Source organism: Salmo trutta, chromosome 4 (genome assembly GCF_901001165.1).
Source record: "Salmo trutta chromosome 4, fSalTru1.1, whole genome shotgun sequence".
NCBI classification, from domain to species: domain Eukaryota; kingdom Metazoa; phylum Chordata; class Actinopteri; order Salmoniformes; family Salmonidae; genus Salmo; species Salmo trutta.
Genome location: NC_042960.1, coordinates 42727795 through 42740830, shown reverse-complemented (window position 1 = coordinate 42740830; position 13036 = coordinate 42727795). Strand labels below are relative to the sequence as shown.

Below are 13036 nucleotides of genomic sequence, written 5' to 3'. Positions count from 1 at the left end.
GTGTGTAGAACATGAATATTGTTTATTCTGAGAACATGGTAACCACGTTCTAGGTAAATTCTCTTTGGCATTAAGGAAATAACTCTAACGCCGAAACATGCTAAATAGGTTCTCGGGAGATTTTTGCTAACATACATAGAATGTTCCCGTAACTAACGGAAAACTGGACCCTCAAACATTAGGGGACCATTATGGGTTCTATTTTCCTAGAATTGCTAGCTGGGGTGGTATCAGCCTATATCTACACTGATGCAGTAGTTGGAACATAATAGTTTTTGGATCAGTGAATGGCTAATTCTGCTAGGGCGGAGGTCAATGAGACTCACTTAGGGTAAGATCAATAATGGAAGAAACATTGACAAGCGAGTGCTGCCAGTTCAAAGTAGTGTATTTAGCTAACCATTGTGAATGCAGGCAGCCCATAGAGTGGGGCAGCAGTAGGCTGCGTTCTGTAGAGCATATCGGTTCAATCTAAAAGCCTCCTGCATAATGACTGAAACGTTAGCATGCGAGAGAGCCACGCAAGCACAATCACCAGCAATTAGCCCTCAGCCATTATCTTTCTCATATGCTGCCAAGCGTAGAGCTAAAACCCTGATCAAATGCTTGCTTTGAGATCACGACAGGTAGGAACAATTACACACGCAAACATATATGGCATGTGTGAGTGTTTTACTGTGTGCGTGCAAGCAAGCACAATGCATTGGTCTATTGAAATACAGTACCAGTCAAGTTTGGACAAACCTAATTCAAGGTTGTTTTAAAAAAAATAAAAAAATAAAATGTCAAATATATTTTCTACATTGTAGTGAAGACATGGAATATAAGACATGGGATATGGAATCATTTAGTAACCAAAAAAGTGTTAAACACAATCTATTTTATATTCTTCAAAGAATCCATCCTTTGCCTTGATGACAGCTTTGCACACTCTTGGCATTCTCTCAACCAGCTTCACCTGGAATAGTTTTCCAACAGTCTTGTAGGGGTTCCCACATATGCTGAGCACTTGCTGGCTGATTTTCCTTCACTCTGCGGTCCAACTCATCCCAAACCATCTCAATTGGGTTGAGGTCGGGTGATTGTGGAGGCCAGGTCATCTGCTGCAGCACTCCATCACGCTCCTTCTTGGTCAAATAGCCTTTACACAGCCTGGAGGTGTGTTGGGTCATTGTCCTGTTGAAAAACAAATGATAGTCCCACTAAGCGCAAACCAGATGGGATGGCGTCTCGCTGCAGAATGCTGTGGTAGCCATGCTGGTTAAGTGACCAGCAAAGCACCCCCACACGAAGCATGGCGGAGGAGGTGTGGTCAAGGTTGGAACCACAGATACGGAGATCATTCGTTCACCTACTCTGCATCTCACAAAGACACGGCGGTTGGAACCAAAAATATCAAATTTGGACTCCTCAGACCAAAGGACAGATTTCCACTTCTTGGCACAAGCAAGTCTCTTCTTATTATTGGTGTCCTTTTAGTAGTGGTTTCTTTGCAGCAATTTGACCAAGAAGGCCTGCTTTCACGCAGTTTCCTCTGAACAGTTGATGTGTCTGTTACTTGAACTCTGTGAAACATTTATTTGGGCTGCAATTTCTGAGGCTGGTAACTAATTAACTTATCTTCTGCAGCAGAGGTAACTCTGGGTCTTCCTTTCATGTGGCGGTCCTAATGCGAGCCAGTTTCATCATAACGCTTGATGGTTTTTGCAACTGCACTTAAAGAAACTTTGAAAGTTCTTGAAATTTTCCAGATTGACTGACCTTCATGTCTTAAAGTAATGGACTGTTGGTTCCTCTTTGCTTATTTCAGCTGTTCTTGCCATAATTTAGATTTAGCCCTATTTGGTCAAAGACCATCTTCTGTATACCACCCCTACCTTGTCACAACACAACTGATTGGCTCAAACACATTAAGAAGGAAAGAAATTCCACAAATTAACTTTTAACAAGGCACACCTGTTAATTGAAATGCATTCCAGGTGACTAGCTCATGAAGCTGGTTGAGAGAATGCCAAGAGTGTGCAAAGCTGTCAAGGCAAAAGGTGGCTACTTTGAAGAATCTCAAATATAAAATTGTTTTGTTTATCACTTGTTGCTTATTACTACATGATTCCATGTGTTATTTCATAGTTTTGATGTCTTCACTATTATTCTACAATGTAGAAAACAGTAAAAATAAAGAGAAACCCTTGAATGAGTTGGTGTCCAAACGTTTGACTCGTACTGTATGCTCAATCACATTGAGCAACAGCTTTTGGAATCTAAAATGGGCACGATCAAGACACGGCTGTGATTTTGGAGTCCAATGTACAAATCTAGTGCTCATTTTGCAAAGCACAATGCCATTGACGGAGGAATGGAGGAGAGGAGCCAGACTAGAGTTGTTTAATCAGTTTTACATAGTGTTTCATTTATCCTCCATCCTCCCATTACTGATGCATATGCATACAACTGGAAAACATATTTGAACAGCTTGTTTTTAGGGCATTTTGTTATGTTCTATGTATTTTGGATGTATGCATGTGAAGCTTTTAGTTGAGTGCTTTGTTGCAGTGTTTCTTTTGTGAGTGTTTTTGTGTGGTTGAGTTTCCTCCAGGCCAGGTCCTAGTAAAACCCATCAGTGTGCCTTCAGCGTTGTCCTGTCAATAAAGGCAGTTCCTGAAACTAGACCAGCAGCAGGAGAGGCAGACAGCACCATGTCCAGAGATTTTTGTTTTCAGTGTCCTCTGCTCCTGCATCAAGGAAGGACTATTTTCTCTGTGAGGATGTTCATCTGCGACCTTACTAGCTGTGTGGCTCCCCTTTAGTTACCAGGTGTCTGAGGTATTAAAGGCTTTGGTTCTCCATAGTGAGCAGTTCAGCTCCTGTTTCTACAGTGAGAGGGAAGGAAGACACTTCTACATTTCACTCTCAACGCAGGGGAGCTACTGCATGCTCTTTAAAACTTCACAAACGTACTTTTCTTTCTTTTGTTTCAGCCCTTTCTGCTTTTTTTTCTGTTGATGAAAACTTCTCTGAAACTTACTCACATCAGGGGTCTTTGTGAAAAAACATAAAGGCATGGTTCCCAGATGTGTGTGTGTGTGTGTGTGTGTGTGTGTGTAGTGTTTTAGCCTCTTCAAAGGAGTGTGTGTATGCGTGTTTTGAAGGGCAGTTTGTGTGTTACTCCCAGACATGAAAGCGTCTAGCATAAAATAGTGGGTTCATTTACAAGTGCACTCAACCATTTGACTGGGGCTGGTTTTATGAATGTTAGAGGGATGTGTGATTCTGTTTTGACATTCTGGCACCTCCCCAATATAGGATATGCCTGTTTTCAAGTTTCTCTGCCTCAAACAGAAATCTCCTAAATACGATAAAGTCTAATAAAAGATAATGTGGTTGTGGCAGCTTATTTTACTGTCTGCTTGCATGCATGTGTGCACACAGATCATTAGGCCTATTATTGGCTCATGATGAGTAGTACAGTTGTTGGCCTTGAGCAGTGATACACTACATGACCAAAAGTATGTGGACACCTGCTCGACGAACATCTCATTCCAAAATCATGGGCGTTAATATGGAGTTGGTTCCCCCTGTGCTGCTATAACAGCCTCCACTGTTTTGGGACGGCTTTCGACTAGATGTTGGAACATTGCTGCGGGGACTTGCTTTCATTCAGCCATGAGCATTAGTGAGGTCGGGCACTGATGTTGGGCGATTTAGGCCTGGCTCGCAGTCGGCGTTCCAATTCATCCCAAAGGTGTTTGATGGGGTTGAGGTCAGGGCTCTGTGCAGGCCAGTCAAGTTCTTCCACACCGATCTCGACCTCGCTTTGCGCACGGGAGCATTGTCATGATGAAACAGGATTGGGCCTTTCCCAAACTGTTGCCACAAAGTTGGAAGCACGGAATTGTGAAGAATGTCATATGCTGTAGCGTTAAGATTTCCCTTCACTGAAACTAAGGGGCCTAGCCCGACAAACAGCCCCAGATCATTATTCCTCCTCCACTGAACTTTACAGTTGGCACTATAAATTCAGGCAGGTAGCGTTCTCCTGGCATCTGCCAAACCCAAATTCGTCAGTCTGACTGCCAGATGGTGAAGCGTGACTCATCACTCCAGAGAACGCGTTTCCACTGCTCCAATGGCGGCGAACTTTACGCCACTCCAGCCGATGCTTGGCATTGCGCATGGTGATCTTAGGCTTGTGTGTGGCTGCTCGGCCATGGAAACCCATTTCATGAAGCTTCCTACGAACCGTTCTTGTGCTGACGTTAGTGAGTGTTGTAACCGAGGACAGATGATTTTTAAGTGCTACCGCTTCATCACTCTGTGGTCCCGTTCTGTGAGCTTTTGTGGCCTACCACATTGCGTCTGATCCGTTGTTTCTCCTAGATGTTTCCACTTCACCGTAACAGCACTTACAGTTGACCGAGGCAGCTCTAGCAGGGCAGAAATTTGACAAACTGACTTGTTGGAAAGGTGGCATCCTATGACAGTGCCATGCTGAAAGTCACCGCTCTTCAGTAAGGCCATTCTACTGCCAATGTTTGTCTATGGAGATTGAATGGCTGTGTGCTCAATTTTATACAACTGTCAGCAACAAGTGTGGCTGAATTAGCCGAATCTACTAATTTGAAGAGGTGTCCACATACTTTTGTATATTTAGTGTATGTCCAATGACCTGAGAGGTCATTAACTACTGTGTTGTGTGGGATCTTATAAAAATATTACATTTTCTGAGGTGGGAGGAGTTTAGGCCTACTCTCTACCTGCTGCCATGGTGTCTGACTGACTGTTCTGTTGAAGATTGGAGCGATTTAACATTGTTTTTACCTGATATTATTATAACTGTGTCTGTGCGTGTTGATGTGCCTTCCAGGGATCCCCATCAATGTTCCTCCACCTGGTAAGCATTTCTACTGTGATGAAAACAGGATATTGTGTGTCACAGATGTTGACTCTGGTCTACACTGGATGTTGTGCATGGCAGATGTTGGTGTGGTTGTTGTTGTTGTTGTTGTTGTTGATGATAGTGGATTGTAGGACTAGTGTCTGCTGAATGATGGTTTAACCAAGACACGGACTGAATGTTTGGTGAAAACAAAACTGGTTATCAATAGTACTTTTAAGTTAGCATCGTGAGAAGAGGGGAAATTTGAAAATGTTTAATGCCTATGAGAAAAGAAATGTATGCAATATTCAACAATACTGTCATGATTCTGGTCCAATGCGGTGAGCAACGATTGCCTTTCCGGGGTCTGGAAGAAACGTTTTCTGCTATCTGTTTATGCTCAGTAATCACGACTTGATGACTGACAGATGCTGTCGTCTTTCCTGCAGGCTACCCTCCTGGCGCACCACCTCCTTCTCTGATTCCTACCTTAGACAGGTGAGTCTGTTCTGTCCTGTGTGTCTGTCTGTCTACAGAATGACAGCGCTCTGATTGTTTGTACAGGCTGCACTACAGGGGGAGTAGGATCAGGAGAGACAGAAGGAGAAAGGGCGGAGACAATGACATAAACAGGGACGAGCGAGAACACAGCTACTGCCCAACCAGACAGAATGGAGCCAGGAGAACACACAGGCAAGAGATAATGAAAAGGATAGGATAGAAATATACAAGTCAAAGGGATACTGCTAGATTCTGGCATGTTCTAATTACCCAGGGTCAGATAAACACGTGGATACCATTTTTATGTATTTCATGGTATCCACGCGTTTATCTGATTCTGGGTGATTAGAACAAAGGCTTAAATGCCAGATTCTCAGTAATCCCTTCAAGGGAAGGAGATAAATGTATTTAGAGAGATTATTGTAGATCTGTATTGACGGTACATTGATGACAGCTACCATTGCTCGACTGACAGGGATAAACGCTCAGTTGAAATGAAGAATTTAGAGCAGTGGAGGCTCCTCAGCAGGTTTAATAAAAAATAGTGAAATAAACTCAGCAAAAAAGAAACGGCCCTTTTTCAGGAACCTGTCTTTGAAAGATAATTCGTAACAATCCAAATGGCTTTACAGAACTTCATTGTAAAGGGTTTAAACACTGTTTCCCGTGCTTGTTCAGTGATCCATAAAACATGTATGAACATGCACCTGTGGAACGGTCGTTAAGACACTAACAGCTTACAGACGGTAGGCAATTAAGGTCACAGTTATGAAAACTTAGGACACGAAAGAGGCCTTTTTACTGACTCTGAAAAACACCAAAAGAAAGATGCCCAGGGTTCCTGCTCATCTGCGTGAACATGCCTTAGGCATGCTGCAAGGAGGCATGAGGACTGCAGATGTGGCCAGGGCAATACATTGCAATGTCCGTACTGTGAGACGTCTAAGACCACACTACAGGGAGACAGGACGGACAGCTGATCGTCCTCACAGTGGCAGACCACATGTAACAACACCTGCACAGGATCGGTACATCCGAACATCACACCTGCGGGACAGGTACAGGATGGCAACAACTGCCCGAGTTACACCAGGAACGCACAATCCCTCCATCTGTGCTCAGACTGTCCGCAATAGGCTGAGAGAGGCTGGACTGAGGGCTTGTAGGCCTGTTGTAAGGCAGGTCCTCACCAGACATCACCTATAGGTACACACCCAATGTCGCTGGACCAGACAGGACTGGCAAAAAGTGCTCTTCACTGACGAGTCGCGGTTTTGTCTCACCAGGGGTGATGGTAGGATTCGCGTTTATCGTCGAAGGACAAGCGTTACACCGAGGCCTGTACTCTGGAGTGGGATCAATTTGGAGGTGGAGGGTCCATCATGGTCTGGCGCGGTGTGTCACAGCATCATCGGATTGAGCTTGTTGTCATTGCAGGCAATCTCAACGCTGTGCGTTACATGGAAGACATCCTCCCTCATGTGGTACCCTTCCTGCAGGCTCATCCTGACATGACCCTCCAGCATGACAATGCCACCAGCCATACTGCTCATTCTGTGCATGATTTCCTGCAAGACAGGAATGTCAGTGTTCTGCCATGGCCAGCGACGAGCCCGGATCTCAATCCCGTTGAGCACTTCTGGGACCTGTTGGATCGGAGGGTGAGGGCTAGGGCTATTCCCCCCCAGAAATGTCCAGGAACTTGCAGTTGCCTTGGTGGAAGAGTGGGGGTAACATCTCACAGCAAGAACTGGCAAATTTGGTGCAGTCCATGAGGAGGAGATGCACTGCAGTACTTAATGCAGCTGGTGGCCACACTATATACTGCCTTTTACTTTTAACCCCCCCCCCCCCCCTTTGTTCAGGGACACATTCCATTTCTGTTAGTCACATGTCTGTGGAATTGTTCAGTTTATATCTGTTGTTGAATCTTATGTTCATACAAATATTTACACATGTAAAGTTTGCTGAAAATAAACGCAGTTGACAGTGAGGACGTTTTCTTTTTTTGCCTTGTTTATTAGTTATTTTTAGATAAAACTATACAAAATATATTCACGTCACCAAATAATTGATTTAAACAAACTGTTTTGCAAAGAAGGTCTACAGTTGCCTCAACAGCACTATGTAGGGTAGCACCATGGTGTAGCCGGAGGACAGCTAGTTTCCGTCCTCCTCTGGTTACATTGACTTCAATACAAAACCTAGGAGGCTTGTGGTTCTCACCCCCTTCCATAGACTTACACGGTAATTATGACAACTTCCGGAGGATGTCCTCCAACCTAATATTTTTTTCACTTACTTAGCTAGTGAATGCAGCTAGCTAGTTTAGCCTACTCAAGCACTTGGCTCAAACAAAGAGGGATGCTATGTTGCCTATGGCTATCCAAAACTGGAACTCTTCCAAGTCAAGGTAAGCTTTTATGTGAACATCTGCTCGTCGATTTTCCAAATCATGGGCATTAATATGGAGTTGGTCCTCACTTTGCTGCTATAACAGCCTCCACTCTTCTGGGAGGGCTTTCCACTAGATGTTGGTACATTGCTGGGGGGACTTGCTTCCATTCAGCCACAAGCGCTTTAGTGAGGTCAGACACTGATGTTGGGCGATTAGGCCTGGCTCGCAGTCAGCGTTACAATTCATCCCAAAGGTGTTCGATGGGGTTGAGGTCAGGGCTCTGTGCAGGCCAGTCAAGTTCTTTCACACTGATCTCGACAAACCATTCCTGTATGGACCTCGCTTTGTGCGGACATTGTCATGCTTTGTGCGGACATTGTCATGCTGAAACAGGATTGGGCCTTCCCCAAACTGTTGCCACAAAGTTGGAAGCACAGAATCGTCTATAATGTCATTGTATGCTGTAGCGTTAAGATTTCCCTTCACTGGAACTCGGTAGTGGAAGATGTAGTGAGTGTTGCAAACGAGAACAAACTATTTTTAAGGGCTACATGCTTTTGTCAAATCAAATCCCTATGCCTGTACAGGCGTAGAGAACATTTGAATACGTATTTGACCCTTTTTTTGGATTTGCTTCACTGTGCTCCATCCCTGACCTTGTAGTTGGACGAGTGGCCAAATAAGGCAGTTAAACCAGGAGAGTAGTCTCCTGTTTGTGACTTGAGTCTCCTGTTTATCAGTTACTATCCAATGCTTCCCTCCCTCATTCCCTTGCTCCCACTCTCCTTAACAAAACAGCCTCAAGTCACAGCCTTTCTGCATACTCCCACAACTCAGCTTGAATTTATACCACTAAGATCAGCACAGGGCCACGTTCTGCTTCAGGCTCAGGCTGCAGCAGAACGGCCTAATTGCATCGTTGCCTTTTTATTCTGATTTATTTATTTTGTTTATCTACCCATGTGGATTTAGTTATTTTAATTCTTCTTGCCTCCCTTTTCTGTCTGTCTATCCTGTTTCCTGTCTGCCTGTTTTTCTGACTTTCTCTTCTAAATAAAATGTTCCCCTAATTTCCTTTTATCTGTCTGAATTGAATCACCACTCACCAGTCTCCAGTCTAATGGTCTAAACTCACCAAAGCAGAGCGTGCGAGGCATGTGATTTATTTTAGAATGCATTGTTTTGAATTATAATAACCCAATTGAAGCAGGGCGGGTGGGTTGTCTGCTTTGACGCCTCGCTCAATTAAAAAGTCTCTCTCTTTTTGTCTTTGATCGCTAGAGCTATAGTCACACAAAACAAACATTTTGTCATTCACTTTTTTTGAGCTCATTTGAATTGGAAGAGGTAACTAAAGGTTAAGCCTACCATACATGCTAAATTAGACCAATTCATCCACTTATGGAAAGGCAACATCGCTATCAGCAAAGAAGATTGGAGATATGGACTATCCTGCTAGCATACAGTCACTGCTCTGACTGTCCCGTCTGTTCCACCCAACTCGCTCTGCTTGCTCCGCCAGCCTGCTTCTGGTGAGTTTTTCACTTAAAGGATGGTTCCTCTCACATCTGTCCTCTGCCAAATCCTCACATCTTTCCAATGCTTTCCGTTTGTCTGAACTCTTCCAGCCATCTCCACTCGCATTTATTAATAATGTCCTCTTTTACCTTCAAACGTCTCTCTCTCTCATACTGATGCGCGCACACACACACAAACACACATACTCCTGACTTTGAATATTGTGTTGAATTTTTCCCTGGGGGGATTTTAGGAACTGCAGGTAGTACTGGCATGGTCCTGAGCTCTGATTCTTCTGCCAGTGACTTTGAGGCCCAGGGGCCTCCTTAGGCCCAGCCCAGGGAGAAGACAAGACTCCTCTCTATGTTGATCCCACATACTCACCCTACTTCTCTGAGAGCCAACTGCCATGGAACCCCAATTGGTCCTCTGACCCATTTCCTCCTCCTCCTGACCAATCAGCCACGGAGGAATGTGCCTCCCAACTCTGTTTCTGTACTGCACTGACTCCCCTATGACAGTCTGCCTCTTCAGGCACTACATTTCCTGCATAGATTGAGTTTAATTTTAAAACATTTTTATGGTGATTACAGGCAAAGTGGTGTGGGGAAGTCCTGTACACTGATTAACCATTAAACACTGCCAAGAGTAATGATCCCCATCTGTAAGGGCCACAGCCAAGTCATCCTGCATGTATCCATTCACAAATAGACCCATCCATCCGCCTACTACCACTGTTCCTAATTTTCCAGTCATTCCACAGAGTGAAGCCTGCCAGGCCTAAAAGAGGGAGCAGGTGGGAGTATTTATAGATCAGTATGTTTGGACACACACCTGGTGAGAAGCAGTCCTCTTAGACGGGCCTCACCCTCTTCACCTTCAGGCCCGTGTGGAAATTTTAAATTGTAACTAAGAGAGCGTGTCGCCAGGCTGTGGCGGTGCGGATGGGCAGTGGATCCTGCCAATATCAGTAATACATCCCCCCCGCCTCCCTCTTCCTCCCCCCTGGTTGGCGGGCGAGTGCTGCGCCTTGACAACGAGCCAGTCACATCAAACAGGCGGGAAATGGAGCTCTGAATTTGGAAGAGCTCTTTGATCGTTAAGTTACCAGACCCGTTCCCTTACCTTCCTTTCTTTTCTTCATCGTTTTCTTTTTTGAACTCCATACGTTTATTTGCCTTCTTTCTTTTATCGGCCATTAAAATGAATGACTTCCTGCGCTGAGTGTTCTGGCTGCCACGGGCTGACTGGCTGCTCTCAGTCCAATTGTTAGATGTTATTTGTTCTCATTTTATCCGTGACGCGTGTTTGCCTGAAGTTTTCCATGTGTGTAGTAGAATGTGAGAGCCACTACTCGGCCACATGTGGTGTCAACCAGAGGTTAGAGGGTTGAGCTGAACATTAGGACTACGTGGCCTACTACTAGACCGCCGGACACAACTCCAGCCGTCAAGGGCCCCAGTCCTGTTCTTACTGTCTCTATGGAACACTATACTGTAGCAATTATTCTGCTGTTATGTCCATCCAGGTTCAAAATAGATCCACTGCTGTATGAGCAGGAGATGTGGATGAAAACTCTAATCAGATGCACAGGCGTACACATGTGTTTCTCCTAGAGTGGACTGAGTGTTGTACACTTCTGGTTTGTGTGGTTGTTTTTGTGTGTGTGTGTGAATGATGATGTGACCTCGCATGACATTCTCTATGTTCTCCCTACCAGTGGACGCTCTGGAGGCTATGATGGTCGCTCAGCTCCACCGTACCCCCCCTTCCCTCCAGGTAGGCCTCTCCTAGAATACAGAGTGGAAATTATAGAGGATGTCACATTCACATCTTGCAGTTTGTACAGGTAACTTCCGAAATGATGGAAACACTTTGATTAAATGAGGGGTGCAACGTATATTGAAAGCAGGTGCTTCCACACAGGTGTGGTCCCTGAGTTGATTAAGCAATTAACATCCCATCATGCTTAGGGTCATGTAAATAAATGCTGGGCTGGCCATTGTTTTGGCTAACATGGCTAACTCCACATAGGAGGATGATGATGATAAACGATGTAAGTCAACTGCCATGGCCAGGTCAGTCACCAGATCTCAACCCAATTGAACACTTATGGGATATTCTGGAGCACTGCCTGAGACAATGTTTTCCACCACCATCAACAAAACACCAAATTATGGAATTTTATCTTGACCTTTTAAAGTCAACAGTACTGTGCAGAAAATGGCATAAACAAAGATGCCTATTTGAAATACAGCATTTTCACACCCTCAATGACACTAATGGAAGGGATGTGAAGGTCAATACGCATGCCAGTGATGCCTCTGGAGCTTAGGGATATAATGGGACATTAGTTGGTTCTTCCAGTGGAATAGCCCACAATCAGTCATTCACACCATTTCCTGTTTCCGCTGACATTATTGGAACATGGAAAGTTAAGATATTTCTTTCTGAAGAAAATTGACCCTTCAACTGGTGTGTTTTAATCAAAGCCTCACACATTTTGAGCTGTGTGTATGGTGTAAGAGAAGGGCCCTGAAAAAGTTTGCCATGTAGTTTTTTTATTCCTTCAGAAAAGTCTCAACAATTACTTTGGTTTGTTCCGTTTCCCCCCTCAGCTACCTGTCCTAAATATGCTGTTTGAGTTAGATTAGCATGTTTCAGCTGATGTACGAAGGGCTATATAAATAAATTTGATTTGATTTGTTTGTGGCTTTCTAAAAATCCTGGTTGAGAGATTATTTGTTTTGATGAAGCACTGCACTCTGAAGTTACATTGTTAATTTATTGAGCTGTCATTTAGAATTTTCTTTGCAGAAAGTTGAATATAATGGTTCATAATAGCCATCTTCATAGATAAGTCAGTATGTAATTTTTTTCAGTTTTTTGGGGGGAAGCTGAACACGTGTAGGTGTAAAAAATATAATTGTGTCTCCTCCAATCAGATGACTGACCTGCTTTTTCCCCTCAGGTGTGTACCCTCCTCCTCCCCCGGGTAGCGCAGCAGCCTCCTGGGCCGGGGTATTCGACAGTGCCAAGGCCTGGGAGTACTACGCGCAGCGGGACAACGAGCGAGAGCGCCACAAGGAAAGAGACAGAACCAGAGAACGCGGACACGAGAAAGAAAGAGAGAGGGAGAGAGAGCACAACACTTCCTCCCAGGTCGTCAACAGGTGATAACCTGAGCAGTAGATGACGGTTTCACCTTAGTATGGCCAAACATAATAAGAATGCAACATGAACTGTTATTATACAATACACTATATATACAGAAGTATGTAGACACCCCTTCAAATTAGTGGGTTGGGTTATTTCAGCCACACCCATTGCTGACAGGTCTATAAAATCGAGCACACTGCCATGCAATCTCCATAGACAAACATTGGCAGTAGAATGTCCTTACTGAAGAGCTCAGTGACTTTTAATGTGGCACTGTCATAGGATGCCACCTTTCCAACAAGTCAGTTCATCAAATTTATGCCCTGCTATAGCTGCCCCGGTCAACTGTAAGTGCTGTTGTTGTGAAGAGGAAACATCTAGGGGCAACAACGACTGTGCCGCGAAATGGTAGGCCACACAAGCTCAGAGAACGGGACCCCTGAGTGCTGAAGCGCGTAGTGTGTAAAAAAAAAAAAGTCTGTCCTCGGTTGCAACACTCACTACCGAGTTCCAAATGGCCTCTGGAAGCAACGTCAGCACAAGAACTGTTCGTAGGAAACTTCATGAAATGGGTTTCCGTGGCA

At 44.5% G+C, this 13036-nt stretch overlaps 1 protein-coding gene across 6 annotated transcripts in view; it reads left to right on the top strand.

Annotated features, from left to right (window-relative positions):
* The window catches only part of fip1l1a (FIP1 like 1a (S. cerevisiae)), a 43634-nt gene that overhangs the window by 18879 nt on the left and 11719 nt on the right, over positions 1-13036 (top strand). For 3 of the 6 annotated variants that reach the window (XM_029750825.1, XM_029750824.1, XM_029750823.1), the window contains exons 11-15: positions 4865-4891; positions 5326-5374; positions 5441-5569; positions 11014-11072; positions 12265-12466. In XM_029750825.1, coding sequence (XP_029606685.1) covers positions 4865-4891; positions 5326-5374; positions 5441-5569; positions 11014-11072; positions 12265-12466 — 466 coding nt within the window. The remainder of the gene's footprint in view (positions 1-4864; positions 4892-5325; positions 5375-5440; positions 5570-11013; positions 11073-12264; positions 12467-13036) is intronic. The other 3 variants (XM_029750826.1, XM_029750828.1, XM_029750829.1) reach the window with 3 other exon arrangements.